This window comes from Schistocerca serialis, chromosome 4, assembly GCF_023864345.2.
Source record: "Schistocerca serialis cubense isolate TAMUIC-IGC-003099 chromosome 4, iqSchSeri2.2, whole genome shotgun sequence".
Classification (NCBI taxonomy): domain Eukaryota; kingdom Metazoa; phylum Arthropoda; class Insecta; order Orthoptera; family Acrididae; genus Schistocerca; species Schistocerca serialis.
This window is the reverse complement of record NC_064641.1, coordinates 881,099,608-881,112,968: the sequence shown is the minus strand read 5'-3', so window position 1 is coordinate 881,112,968 and position 13,361 is coordinate 881,099,608. Positions and strand designations below refer to the sequence as shown.

Sequence of the window (13,361 nt, the reverse complement as noted above, 5' to 3'; positions counted from 1 at the left end):
TCAGAGAGATCACAATTAGTAGTAATTGACGGAAAGTCACCGAGAAAAACAAAAGTGATGTCTGGCGTTCCCCAAGGTAGTGTTATAGGCCCATTGCTGTTGCTTATCTATATAAACTATTTGGGAGACAATCTGAGCAGTCATCTTTGGTTGTTTGCAGATGACCTGTCCTTTATCGACTAGTAAAGTCATCAGAAGATCAAAACCAATTGCAAAACGATTTGGAAAAGATATCTGTATGGTGCGAAAGTTGGCAACTGACCCTAAATAACGAAAAGTGTGAGATCATCCACATGAGTGCTAAAATGAATCTGTTAAACTTCGGTTACACGATAAATCAGTTAAATCTAAAGGCCGTAAATTCAACTAAATACATAGGTATTACAGTTACGAACAACTTAAATTGGAAGGAACACATAGAAAATGTTGTGGGGAATGCCGACGAAAGACTGCGTTTTATTGGCAAGACACTTAGAAAATGTACTGCACTGAAAAGGTGTTTGAATGTTGTGCAGGTGTGGTTAAATTTAACGGAGCTAAACTTCTAACTGTTGTTATTTATAGATCCCCAGGCTCTGTTTTCACAACATTTTTGCTAAAGCTAGAGGAGGTTCTTGGTTCACTTTATAGGAAATACAAAAAGTTAGTTATATGTGGTGACTTCGATATTAATTGTATAAGTGATTGTGCAAGGAAGAGGATGCTGGTAGATCTCCTTAATTCATATAATCTTACGCAAACCGTATTCTTTCCAACGAGAGTGCAAGGCAACAGTAGAACAACCATAAATAACATTTTTGTTCATTCCTCATTACTAGAAGGGCATTCTGTTAGCAAAAAGGTGAATGGCCGTTCAGATCATGATGCACAAATTTTAACTCTAAAAGATTTTTGTGCTGCAACACGCATTAAACATAGTCATCAGCTGTTTAGGAAAGCTGATCCAGTTGCTGTAGAGACCTTTGTAAACCTTATCAAGGAACAAGAATGGCAAGATGTTTATAGCGCTGATTCAGTAGACGATAAATATAATGCTTTTCTCAAGACTTTTCTCGTGCTCTTTGAAAGTTGCTTTCCGTTAGAACGTTCAAAACAGGGTACTAGCACAAACAGGCAGCCTGGGTGGCTGACTAGAGGGATAAGAATATCTTGTAGAACAAAGTGGTAATTACATCAAAACGTTAGAAACAGTCAAAATCTAAATGCAACAGCCCATTACAAACAGTATTGTAAGGTGCTTAAAAATGTTATTAGGAAGGCAAAAAGTATGTGCTATGCAGATAGAATAGCTAAGTCTCAGGATAAAATTAAAACCATATGGTCAGTCGTAAAGGAAGTGGCTGGTCTGCAGAGACAGGTCGAGGATATAGAATCAGTCCGTAGTGGGAATGTCCGTGTTACTGATAAGTCGCATATATGTACAGTATTTAATAATCACTTTCTGAATATAGCAAGTGAACTAAATAGAAACCTAGTCCCAACAAGGAATCATATAGCGCTCTTAGAAAAAAATGTTCCGAGACTGTTACCTGAAATGCTCCTCCATGATACTGACAAGAGGGAGATTGAGTTAATAATTAAATCACTAAAGACCAAGAACTCTCATGGATATGACGGGATATCTAGCAGAATACTGAAGTATTGTTATATGTATGTTAGCCCAGTACTTAGCCATATCTGTAACTTTTCCCTTAAGAGTGGTCGGTTTCCTGACCGATTAAAGTACTCGGTAGTGAAGCCACTTCATAAAAAGGAGACATTGATAATGTCGACAATTTTAGACCCATTTCTATGCCATCGGTGTTTGCTAAAGTTATCGAGAAGGTTGTATATACAAGGGTACTGGAGCATTTAAATTCACATAATTTGCTGTCAAATGTTCAGTTTGGTTTTAGAAATGGTTTAACAACTGAAAATGCTATATTCTCTTTTCTCTGTGAGGTTTTGGACGGATTAATTAACGAAGGCTTTTGACTGTGTTGACCACAATATATTACTGCAGAAGTTGGACTATTATGGAGTAATGGGAGTAGCTTACTATTGGTTCGCCTCTTATTTTAAGAACAGAAAGCAGAAGGTAATTCTCCGCAATATTGAGAGTGGTAGTGATGTTCAGTCCCAATGGGACACTGTTAAGTGAGGCGTTCCCCAAGGGTCGGTGCTGGGGCCACTGCTGTTTCTTATTTATATAAATGATATGCCTTCTAGTATTACAGGTGCTTCAAAAATATTTCTGTTTGCTGATGTCACCAGCTTGATAGTGAAGGATCTTGTGTGTAATATTGAAACAGTATCAAATAATGTAGTTCATGAAATAAGTTCGTGGCTTGTGGAAAATAATTTGACGCTAAATCACAGTAAGACTCAGTTTTTTCAGTTTCTAACTCACAATTCAACAAGAACCGATATTTTGATCAGACAGAACAGGCATATTATAAGCGAGACGGAACAGTTCAAGTTCCTAGGCGTTCGGATAGATAGTAAGCTGTTGTGGAAAGCCCATGTCCAGGATCTTGTACAGAAACTAAATACTGCTTTATTTACCATTAGAACAGTATCTGAAATAACTGACACTTCAACACGAAAAGTAGTCTACCTCGCATAGTGACTGGCGTATTGTGACCAGCCAGTTGCTCGGCCACCATTGACCAGAAGTTTTCAATTGGTGAGAGATCTGGAGAATGTGCTGGCCAGGGCAGCAGTCGGACATTTTCTGTATCCAGAAAGGCTCGTACAGGACCTGGAACATGCGGTCGTACATTATCCTGCTGAAATGTAGGGTTTCGCAGGGATCGAATGAAGAGTAGAGCCACGGGTCGTAGCACATCTGAAATGTAACGTCCACTGTTCAAAGTGCCGTCAATGCCAACAAGAGGTGGCCGAGACGTATAACCAATGGCACCCCATACCATCACGCCGGGTAATACGCCAGTATGGCGATGATTAATACACGCTTCCTATGTGCACTAAGCGCGATGTCGCCAAACACGGATGCGACCATCATGATGCTGTAAACAGAACCTGGATTCATCCGAAAAAATGACGTTTTGCCATTCGTGCACCCAGGTTCGTCGTTGAGTACACCATCGAAGGCGCTCCTGTCTGTGATGCAGCATCAAGGGTAACCGCAGCTGATAGTCCATGCTGCTGCAAACACCGTCGAACTGTTCGTGCAGATGGTTGTTGTCTTGCAAACGTCCCCACCTCTTGACTCAGGGATCGAGACGTGGCTGCACGATCCGTTACAGCTATGCGGCTAAGATGCCTGTCATCTCGACTGCTGGTGATACGAGGCCGTTGGGATCCAGCACGGCGTTCCGTATTACCCTCCTGAACCCAACGATTCCATATTCTGCTAACAGTTATTGGATCTCGACCAACGCGAGCAGCAATGTCGCGATACGATAAACCGCAATCGCGATAGGCTACAATCCGACCATTATCAAAGTCGGAAACATGATGGTACGCATTCTCCTCCTTACACGAGGCATCACAACAACGATTCACCAAGCAACGCCGGTCAACCGCTGTTCGTGTATGAGAAATCGGTTGGAGACTTTCCTCACGTCAGCATGTTTTAAGTGTCGCCACCGGCGCCAACCTAGTGTGAATGCTCTGTAAAGCTAACCATTTGTGTATCACAGTATCTTCTTCCTGTCGCGTAAATTTCGCGTTTGTAGCACGTCATCTTCGTGGTGTAGCAATTTTAATGGCCACTAATGTATAAGCCCGGTCACTGCACGTGGGACCAGGTATGTCATCTGGTGTTGTCATATGTTCAACATTTGTCGTCCACTTTTAGTGTGTTTCCCGACAATTGTGGCCCCAAATCACTTGTCTCACCTTCATCTACACTTGGAGGTTTTTAAACGTCAATGTGAATCACCGCGAAGATAGTTAAGCATGAGTACTGGAAACACAAAGACGTAATGTAAAATTTTTCTGATAAATTTTCTTCAGCTGTTACCGTATTTTATTACGTTACTTTCCCAAGAGCTTTTGTAGACGCCTTACACGGTACAACCAGCAAAATTGTGTGTGTGTGTGTGTGTGTGTGTGTGCCGTCTTTTTTTGGTGACGTACAGATAGGTTTGCGACGCCGCCTCATCGGGCTTTGCGGCACGGCAGAAGATGCACCGCCGCGTGGTGGGGGTTCGGCAGAGGAGTGGTGGTGGGGATAGGGTAGTGGTGGGGGGCAGAGCCACGTGCGCGCCGCAACCGGCCACGTGCGCCCCAGACGGGCGGGCGGGCAGTCCGCCGGCCGCAGCCCCGCGCCGCAGACATGCAGGCTCCAGAGTCGCGCTGCCTGCGACCGCTGCAACCATGGTGACGGCCGGGACGCTGCCGCCGCTGCTGCTGCTGGTGCTCGCGCTGTCCACCCCGCGCACAGGGTGCAGTCTGCTGCCAACCGCTGGACGACAAGACCCGGAGGCACCGCGCAGCTCTCGTGGCGTGAGTACCGCTCATTTCCGCACAACAAATGTTCTACATCTACATGCATACTCCGCAAGCCACCTGTCGGTGTGTGGCGGAGGATAGTCGGTGTGTGGCGGAGGATACCTTGAGTACCTCTACCGGTTCTCCATTCTATTCCAGTCTCGTATTGTTCGTGGAAAGAAAGATTGTCGGTATGTCTCTGCTCTAATCTCTCTTATTTTATCTTCATGGTGTCTTCGCGAGGGAGCAATATACTGCTTGACTCCTCGGTGAAAGTATGTTCTTGAAACTTCAACAAATGCCCGTACCGAGCTGCTGAGCGTCTCTCTTGTAGAGTCTTACACTGGAGTTTATCTATCATCTCCTTAACGCTTTCGAGATTGCTAAATTATCCTGTAACGAAGCGCGCTGCTCTCCGTTGGATCTTCTCTTTCTCTTCTATCAACCCTATCTGGTACAGATCCCACACCGGTGAGCAGTATTCAAGCAGTGGGCGAACAAGTGTACTGCAACCTACTTCCTCTGTTTTCGGACTGCATTTCCTTAGGATTCTTCCAATGAATCTCAGTCTGACATCTGCTTCACCGACGATCAATTTTATATGATCATTCCGTTTTAAATCACTCCTAATGCCTACTCCCAGATAATTTATGGAATTAACTGCTTCCAGTTGCTGACCTGCCATATTGTAGCTAAATGATAAAGGATCTTTCTTTCTATGTATTCGCAGCACATTACACTTGTCTACATTGAGATTCAATTGCCATTCCCTGCACCATGCGTCAATTCGCTGCAGATCCTCCAGCATTTCAGTACAATTTTCCATTGTTACAACCTCTCGATATACCACAGCATCATCCGCAAAAAGCCTCAGTGAACTTCCGATGTTATCCACAAGGTTGTTTATATATATTGTGAATAGCAACGGTCCTACGACACTCCCCTGCGGCACACCCGAAATCACTCTTACTTCGGAAGATTTCTCTCCTTTGAGAATGACATGCTGCGTTTTTTATCTAGCAACTCTTCAGTCCAATCATACAATTGGTCTGATAGTCCATATGCTCTTACTTTGTTCATTAAACGACTGTGGGGAACTGTATCGAACGCCTTGCGGAAGTCAAGAAACACGTCATCTACCTGGGAACCCGTGTCTATGGTCCTCTGAGTCTCGTGGACGAATAGCGCGAGTTGGGTTCACCATTTCCGCAGTCACTCTTGGTCGAAGTGATGCTGACACCTCAAATACATAATCTTCGTACATCCATATTTAAACTGGATGAAGGTGGGACACAGCTAGTATAATTTTTATTAAAAATTAAATTCTTCCAGCTGTACTTAAGATTTTTTATTTACTTGTCTACTAGTTTCGACGTTGCGTCAACGCAATCTTCAGGCCCGTACACTTTGATGAAATCAGTTATGTGTGGCTCAGTGTACGAGGGTGAGTCAAATGAAAACTTTAAATATTATTTATTGTGCAGAAGTGGTACGAAGCTGTATGACTTTTCAACATAATCTCCCCCACGCTCAATGCAAGTCCTCCAGCGCTTACAAAGTGCATAAATGCCTTTAGAAAAAACTTCTTTCGGTAGTTCGCGCAACCACTCATGCACCGCGTGGCGTACCTCTTCATCAGAACGGAACTTCTTTCCTCCCGTTGCGTCTTTGAGTGGTCCAAACATATGGAAATCACTTGGGGCAAGATCTGGTGAGTATGATGGATGAGGAAGGCACTCAAAATGCAGGTCTGTGATTGTTGCAACTGTTGCATGGGCAGTGTGCGGCCTTGCATTGTCATGTTGCAAAAGGACACCTGCTGACAGAAATCCACGTTGCTTTAATTTGATTGCAGGCCGCAGATGATTTTTTAGGAGATCTGTGTATGATGAGCTGGTGATTGTGGTCCCTCTAGGCATGTAATGCTCCAAAATGATGCCTTTTCCGTCCCAAAACAGAGTCAGCATAACCTTCCCTGCTGATGGTCCTGTTCGAAACTTATTTGGTTTTGGTGATGAGGAATGGCGCCATTCCTTGCTCGCTCTCTTCGTTTCCAGTTGGTGGAAGTAAACCCAGGTTTCGACTCCAGTAACGATTCTTGCAAGGAAGCCAACATCTCCTCGCTCAAAACGCCGAAGAAGGTCTTCACAAGCATCAACACGTAGTTCTCTCATTTCAGGAGTCAGCTGCCGTGGCACCCATCTTGCAGACACTTTGTGAAACTGGAGCACATCATGCAGAATGTAGTGTGCTGGCCCATGACTAGTCTGTAAACATGCTGCAATGTCATTCAGTGTCACTCGGCGGTTTTCCTTCACTATGGCTTCAACCGCTCAATGTTCTGTGGAGTCACAACTCGTTGTGCTTAACCTGGACGAGAAGCATCTTCCACTGAAGTCACACCATTTGCGAACTTCCTATTCTATTCGTAGACTTGCTGCAGTGACAAACATGCATCACCGTACTGAACCTTCATTCGTCAATGAATTTCAATAGGTTTCACACCTTCACTACGCAAAAGCCGTATAACAGAACGCTGTTCTTCCCTGGTGCATGGCCGGCCGCGGTGGTCTAGTGGTTCTAGGCGCGCAGTCCGGAACCGCGGGACTGCTACGGTCGCAGGTTCGAATCCTGCCTCGGGCATGGATGTGTGTGACGTCCATAGGTTAGTTAGGTTTAAGTAGTTCTAAGTTCTAGGGGACTAATGACCACAGAAGTTAAGTCCCATAGTGCTCAGAGCCATTTGAACCATTTGAACCCTGGTGCATGTTGCAAGCGGGGCGGCCATTATTATACTGATACTGCGACGGTATGTGTGCATCTGCGCTATGCTGCCACCTAAAGGCCATTCTGCACGCTTTTTGTAGCACGCTTACCAGCTTACGGGATAACGGCGGGAAATTTCGATTTGTTATTACAAATTTAAGATTTTCATTTGGCTCACTCTCGTAGAAGTCCCCGGTGAGATCAACATGTGGTCCACATTGCCCGCCATCCATGTGGAGCTCGTGTTGATCTCACCGCAGACTTCTAGGCTGAGCCACACATAACCGATTTCATCGAAGTGTACGGGCCTGAATATGGCGTTGACACAACGTCGAAACTAGTAGCGAAGTAAATAAAAAATCTTAATTACAGCAGGAGGAGTTTCATTTTTAATAAAAATATCAAATATATAAGTTTCGACCACGGACCTATCGCTGCCGAGTTAAGGTTTCAGTCAAATATTCAATTCACGTGACGCATGGCAAAAACCCAATTTCTGCCACTACGCAATATGCGAACTGGAGTCGAGAGCTACATTCTCTCTCATTTTTTAAAAAATTTCTTTATTCACAAAACCATTATAATTATGCAATATAACTCACCCCCTCATATGATTTGTGGGTCCTTATATGTTAAAATTATTATAATTGCAGCTAGTCTGCATGTTAACAAGTGAACTACAGCCAGTACAGATTTACAATGGGCAGCTATCTTACTATTGAAACTCTACTTTATACAAGGTGCGTTTTATAAGTAATCCGAACAAATTCATAAAAAATCATTTATTGAATATATTCGTACAAATAATCAAAATTTTTCGAAATAGCACCCTCTTACGTCGACACACTTCTGGAGGCGGTGTTTCCATGACTGGAAGGCATCCTGGAATGCATTTTCCGGAATGTCCTTTAGAGCTGATGTAACATGCATCTGGATGCTTTCAATCATGTCCCAATGTTTTCCTTTCATGACTTCTTTCAACCGTGGAAACAAAAAAAGTCAGCGCGAGCCAGGTCAGGACTGTAGGGAGGCTGGGGAAACCAATGGCGTCTTGGTCCTGGCCAGGAAGTCGTTGACAATGTAGGCGCTGTGACTCGGCGCGTTGTCGTGGTGAACTTTCCACGTATCCTTGATGTCGCTTCGGCAGCGCGAGGCCCTCCTTTTCAGTCTTTTGAACACTTCAAAGTAGAAATCTGATTTCACTGTAGTCCCGGTAGGTACGAATTCGTGGTGGACAATGCCTCTGACATCAAAGAAGACAACGAGCATGGTTTTGATCCTGGACTTGCTCATGCGTGCCTTCTTGGGATGGGGCGACGATGGGGTGTGCCACTCTGAACTCTGCCTTTTTGTCTCAGGGTCGTACTCAAAAATCCAAGACTCATCACCAGTGATAAGAGAGTTTAAAAAATGAGGATCATTTTGACACATTTCCAACATTTCTCGACACCGAAGCACTCGCATGTGCTTGTGTTCGTCGGTCAACACTTATGGGACTAGTTCGGCACACACCTCTCTCATGTTCAAATCTTCGGTCACAATGCGGAAAACGTTTGTTTTTGACATGTTTAGAGTTTGTGCTATCAATTGAAGGCTCAGCCGTCTGTCAGGGTTCAAACAATCGAGCACACGCGTCACATTTTCGTCGACTCGTGCGGTTGATGGCCGTCCACTGCGAGGTTCGTCGGTGGCCTCCTCTAGGCCCTCCATGAACGACTTGCGCCATCGGAAAACTTAAGGTTTGGACAAGCAATCAGTCCCGAGGCATGCTGAAGTAATGGAAACGTTTCGGTGGCGGACTTCCCAAGTTTAACGCAAAATTTGATAGAGTACCGTTGCTCTACAGAATGATCCATTGTCCCGTGTTACATAAACTCAAAACAGGATTGACGGAAACGCACGTCCTGACTCTCCAGCAGCTTGCAGCCGAATGAGACAAAGAGCGTTTTGAAGATAACGCTCCCCCCCCCCCCCCCCCCTCTACTTAGCCCAGCTCTAACATTCTGCGTGGTGTATGTTAGTTGTAAGTCGTGTCTCCCTACCACTTTCGCGCAATGGCGCTCTGAGCGTGGTTTTTAGGGAATTGACTAGTTTGAACCTGGGACCTGTTGCTGGTAAGGAGACGCCAGACCATACATGACATGTGGAGTTCAGAAGAGTTCAGTAAGACTAGCGATGATATAATCAAATACTTAATGATTTCAGCGTCAGCTCCACTGCACTCCCTGTAAAAGAATCTTAATACTAACTAAATTTAGTGGAAGGGGTTCAAGGCTTTCCTATTTTTAGTTAGCTGGTAAAATAACGTCCAAAAAGCAGTTAAGTTTACCATTGGAATTTTTATTCTACTCGCAAAACATTGTTTATAAATTGCACTATTGATAAAAGGAAATATTTTAATACAGGATGATAAAAACCAACTGCGTTCAACAAAAATGTGAACGAATATTCCCTGAATGAGTTTCCAAGTTCTACAATGGATCGAAGGATGACCTATGCCATATCACATCTATAATCTAGGTTTAAATTAAGTTTCACAAAAGACAAAACTATCAAAATGGTTTACAGTGACCCTCAATTATCTTTAATTAGTTATTTAACTTTTCGTAAATGATAGTGGCTGATGTGGCTTCTCAATAATTATATAACAGAAAAATCATCGCGGGTCAGATTTTAACTTCAAGTAGCAAATCTGAACACCACGAAGTTTAATTGACGATCGATACTAGTATCAAGCGAAAAGGGGATGTAACAGATGAGACTTCTGCAGTTCTGAGTGAAGCCTTATGCGCTCTTATGCGGCATCGCGTGCGTTCATTACCTTGTCGTTGGTTAGGCACCGTCAGGGAGCGGCAGGCGGCGCAGCTCCACACACCTCGTCGTCTCGGAATCAACTCTCTCTAACTTCTCTTTACTATAATTTACCGAAGTTGGTTTAAGGAAATGGTATCTGGCAGTGGTTTCAACTGACCAATCTTGGCGGTCGGCCGGCGATGTGGGTGTGCATCCCTTATCGTAGGGCCTTCTAGCTTACACGACTCTGCTCTCGGCTTCTGTTCTCGTTTCTCCCCTCGGAACTGCGTCAGTTTCACGGTGGGAAGGTATGACATGCATTTAGACATTCTTGTGTTAGTCTGCGGTATTCCATTTGTTCACTCGTTGATTGTATTACTTTGGTTAATTTAATGTCAGGATTTATTCGGAGCTATGTGACATACTGCCGGATTTGTTATCATGTCACGGTTTTCATGGAAGGTGTTGGATTTGCCTGACACCATACACAGCCGGTTACAGCACGCTGTGGTGTACCGTTGTGTCAGAAAAAAATTGGTCACATTACTTATGGAACGCACTCTGTAAGCTACAAATATCTAATCACTACTGCCTGCAGCGTCAAGGTGTCTCAGCAAGTATAACTAAACAGCCTTGCTCATCGAGCTAACACCGATGAGTGTGCTACGGCAAGAAAAAAAGGAATAAAAGTGAGATAGTGTTAATACTTTCATCCTTCTTTTCCTCCTCTGCATTACTGCAGATGACGTGTCACTGAGCACATTTGTACTGTGCATGCAGTACACGTGAGGTGCCTAGTTGTTTCCACTGCCCTGTGTGGAATACATAAGTTCTTGTACACTTCACTAACCTGCTGTCTTCATGATGATGATGTCCGCAGCGCAGAAAACAGCACTCAGGTCGTGGATTCTTTTTCTTGAGGCTGAAATTAACTTCGCAAGGAACTGCTGCTGCGAATAAACTATAACTCATTTGGGATGCCACTCGAGTTTTTATTGATATAGACACGAGAAACTATTCTTGATCACAACGTAATGAACATATCTTTCCACAGTCGTTATATCTGGCTAAAATAACATGAAATACATCCTGCCACAGACAGCATGTCTGTCTACTGGAACCGTGAGAACTGGAGAATAAAATTACATGAATCAAGTACTACTACGAGTAGTACAGACAACATGTCTGTACCTAGCGACGGTCGGAACTGTAGTAAATAAAATTGCATGAAACAAATACTGCTATAAGAGACAACATGTCTGTCTACTGGAACGGTCAGAACTGGAGAGCCGGACTGCCCGAGACACTTCGCGCGCCAAGCCAGCAAGGCGTGACCCGAACGCCACCGAAGTGCATCGGCAGTAATATCGTCAGTCTTTTGTTTTAGTAATACTTTGATTTTAATAATTTTGAAATGAGTGATTGATAGCTGGCTGTTGAGAGATGATTATTTAAAAAAATGAAGTAATTTGGATGACAGGTTTAATTAATAACAGCAACTAAAATTTAACGTTTTGGCGCCCTACCACCGAACACAGCAGCCAATCACAGAGCAGCAGCATCATGCAGGCGGTCTTTCTCACGGGAATGGTACCGAATCTAACATCTGTCACCGGTACCTCATCCCACATTGCGTCATCTCTATGCTTCTCGTATCTCCACTGCCCTGGGAATAGCTTCCTGGAGCCTAATATGATGGCTGAATAAGCCAGAAATATTACAGTGCCCTGAAAGTAGGCAGGCCAAGGATGTCTAATCGCTGCAGGTACCTATTTTAATTTCCTAATTCTAAGTTCTACAAACTAAGGTTCTAGTCTATGTCATATTTGGTGCATGTCACGATTCATTGTTATTGTACCCCGCTCCCCCTGGTCCTGCACGTGGCGGATTCCAATAACTGAACGAGTTGTATGAGTATGAGGGCTATTCGGAAATCAAGGAGCAATCGGGCGCAAAATGGAGCTTTCGCAGATGAGTTGGGCAGTGTACCTAGTATTCCCGTCGACAGTGTCACGTCACTGTTATCAGGTCTGAGAGCGCAGTGAGCTTGTAAAGGTGCCTGGAAAATAATGCTTCCCGCCAAGTATGAGGGGCTGGTGGGAGAATTCGCCTGATGTCATGCAGCCCACATCACATAACTGTCATGCGTTTCCTTCTGCATGACAATTCTCGGCCGCTCTCTGCAGGGGCAATGAAGATCCTCCTGCAGCGTTTTCGATAGGAAGTGTTTCATCAGCCACCATTCAGCCCGTAATTGGCTCCCTTTGAGTTTCATCTCTGCTCACCTGAACTGCTGGCTATGAAGACAGAATTTATGACGAATAACGAGCTGCAGACAAGCGTAGAGAACTGGTGGAAAGCACAGGTGGCTGCCTTCTGTGGCGAGAATACTGGAAAGTCGGTACAATGCTACCACAAATGTCGTAAGTCGCATCGGCAACTATGCAGAGAAGTAGCTGGAAGGTGTAGCTAACTGTTGGAGCTAAAACTTAGCTCTGGTTTCCATTTCGCCACCGAGCGGACCATATTTTCTAAATAGCCCTAGTATCACACACGTAGCACTACCGCTAAACTAATTTCTCCGAATTTACCATTATTTATGCGACGGTTGACGGTTTTCCATCTGCACAGATGGAAAGGTAACAGTTTGATACATTGTACTGCGAGTTCTTTCGATAAGTGTCAGAATTACAAATGTTCAGTGAATTCCTGTTTTTGTTCCGGCGACTCATTTAGTTCACTACTTCGACAGGAGCAGGAGATGAAATGTCAGTTTGGTAAGAATAATTTGGTTTGTAGGAAATTACATCCATTTACATCCATTATTTACGCCCTTCACATTAAGGACACGTTTATGTTTTATGCCTTTCACTTAATCCGGTGCAGATACTGTAGGAATCAAATTAAGAAATGTAATATCTTATAATAAGTTCATTATAGAGAAAACGCTTTTAGTGGGTCAGATATTAACATTCGGTCGTCTCAGTGTCTTCGTCATTCACAGAGTATTAGGTCAGTGGGCCAAGGTATTCTTACGAGAGAGATATACAGCGAGGACCATTGATCGTCACCCAGCCAAATATCTCACGAAATAATCGTCAAACGAAAAAGCCACAAAGAACGACACTTGTCTAGCTTGAAGGGGGAAACCAGATGGCGCTATGGTTGGCCCGCTAGATGGCACTGCCATATGTCAATCTGATATCAACTGCGTTTTTTTAAAATAAGAACCCCATTTTTTATTACATATTCGTGTAGTGCGTAAAGAAGTGTGAATGTTTTAGTTGGACCACTTTCTTCGCTTGCTGATACATGGCGCTGTAATAATCACAAACATATGGCTCGCAATTTTAGACGAACAGTTG

General features: G+C 44.0%; 1 protein-coding gene across 1 annotated transcript in view; it reads left to right on the top strand.

The window, feature by feature from the left end:
* The first annotated feature begins 4,131 nt into the window (after positions 1 to 4,131).
* The window catches only part of LOC126474826 (uncharacterized), a 135,477-nt gene continuing 126,247 nt past the window's right edge, over positions 4,132 to 13,361 (top strand). Inside the window, exon 1 of the mRNA XM_050102301.1 lies at positions 4,132 to 4,452. Within this exon, the coding sequence (XP_049958258.1) occupies positions 4,132 to 4,452 (321 nt within the window). The remainder of the gene's footprint in view (positions 4,453 to 13,361) is intronic.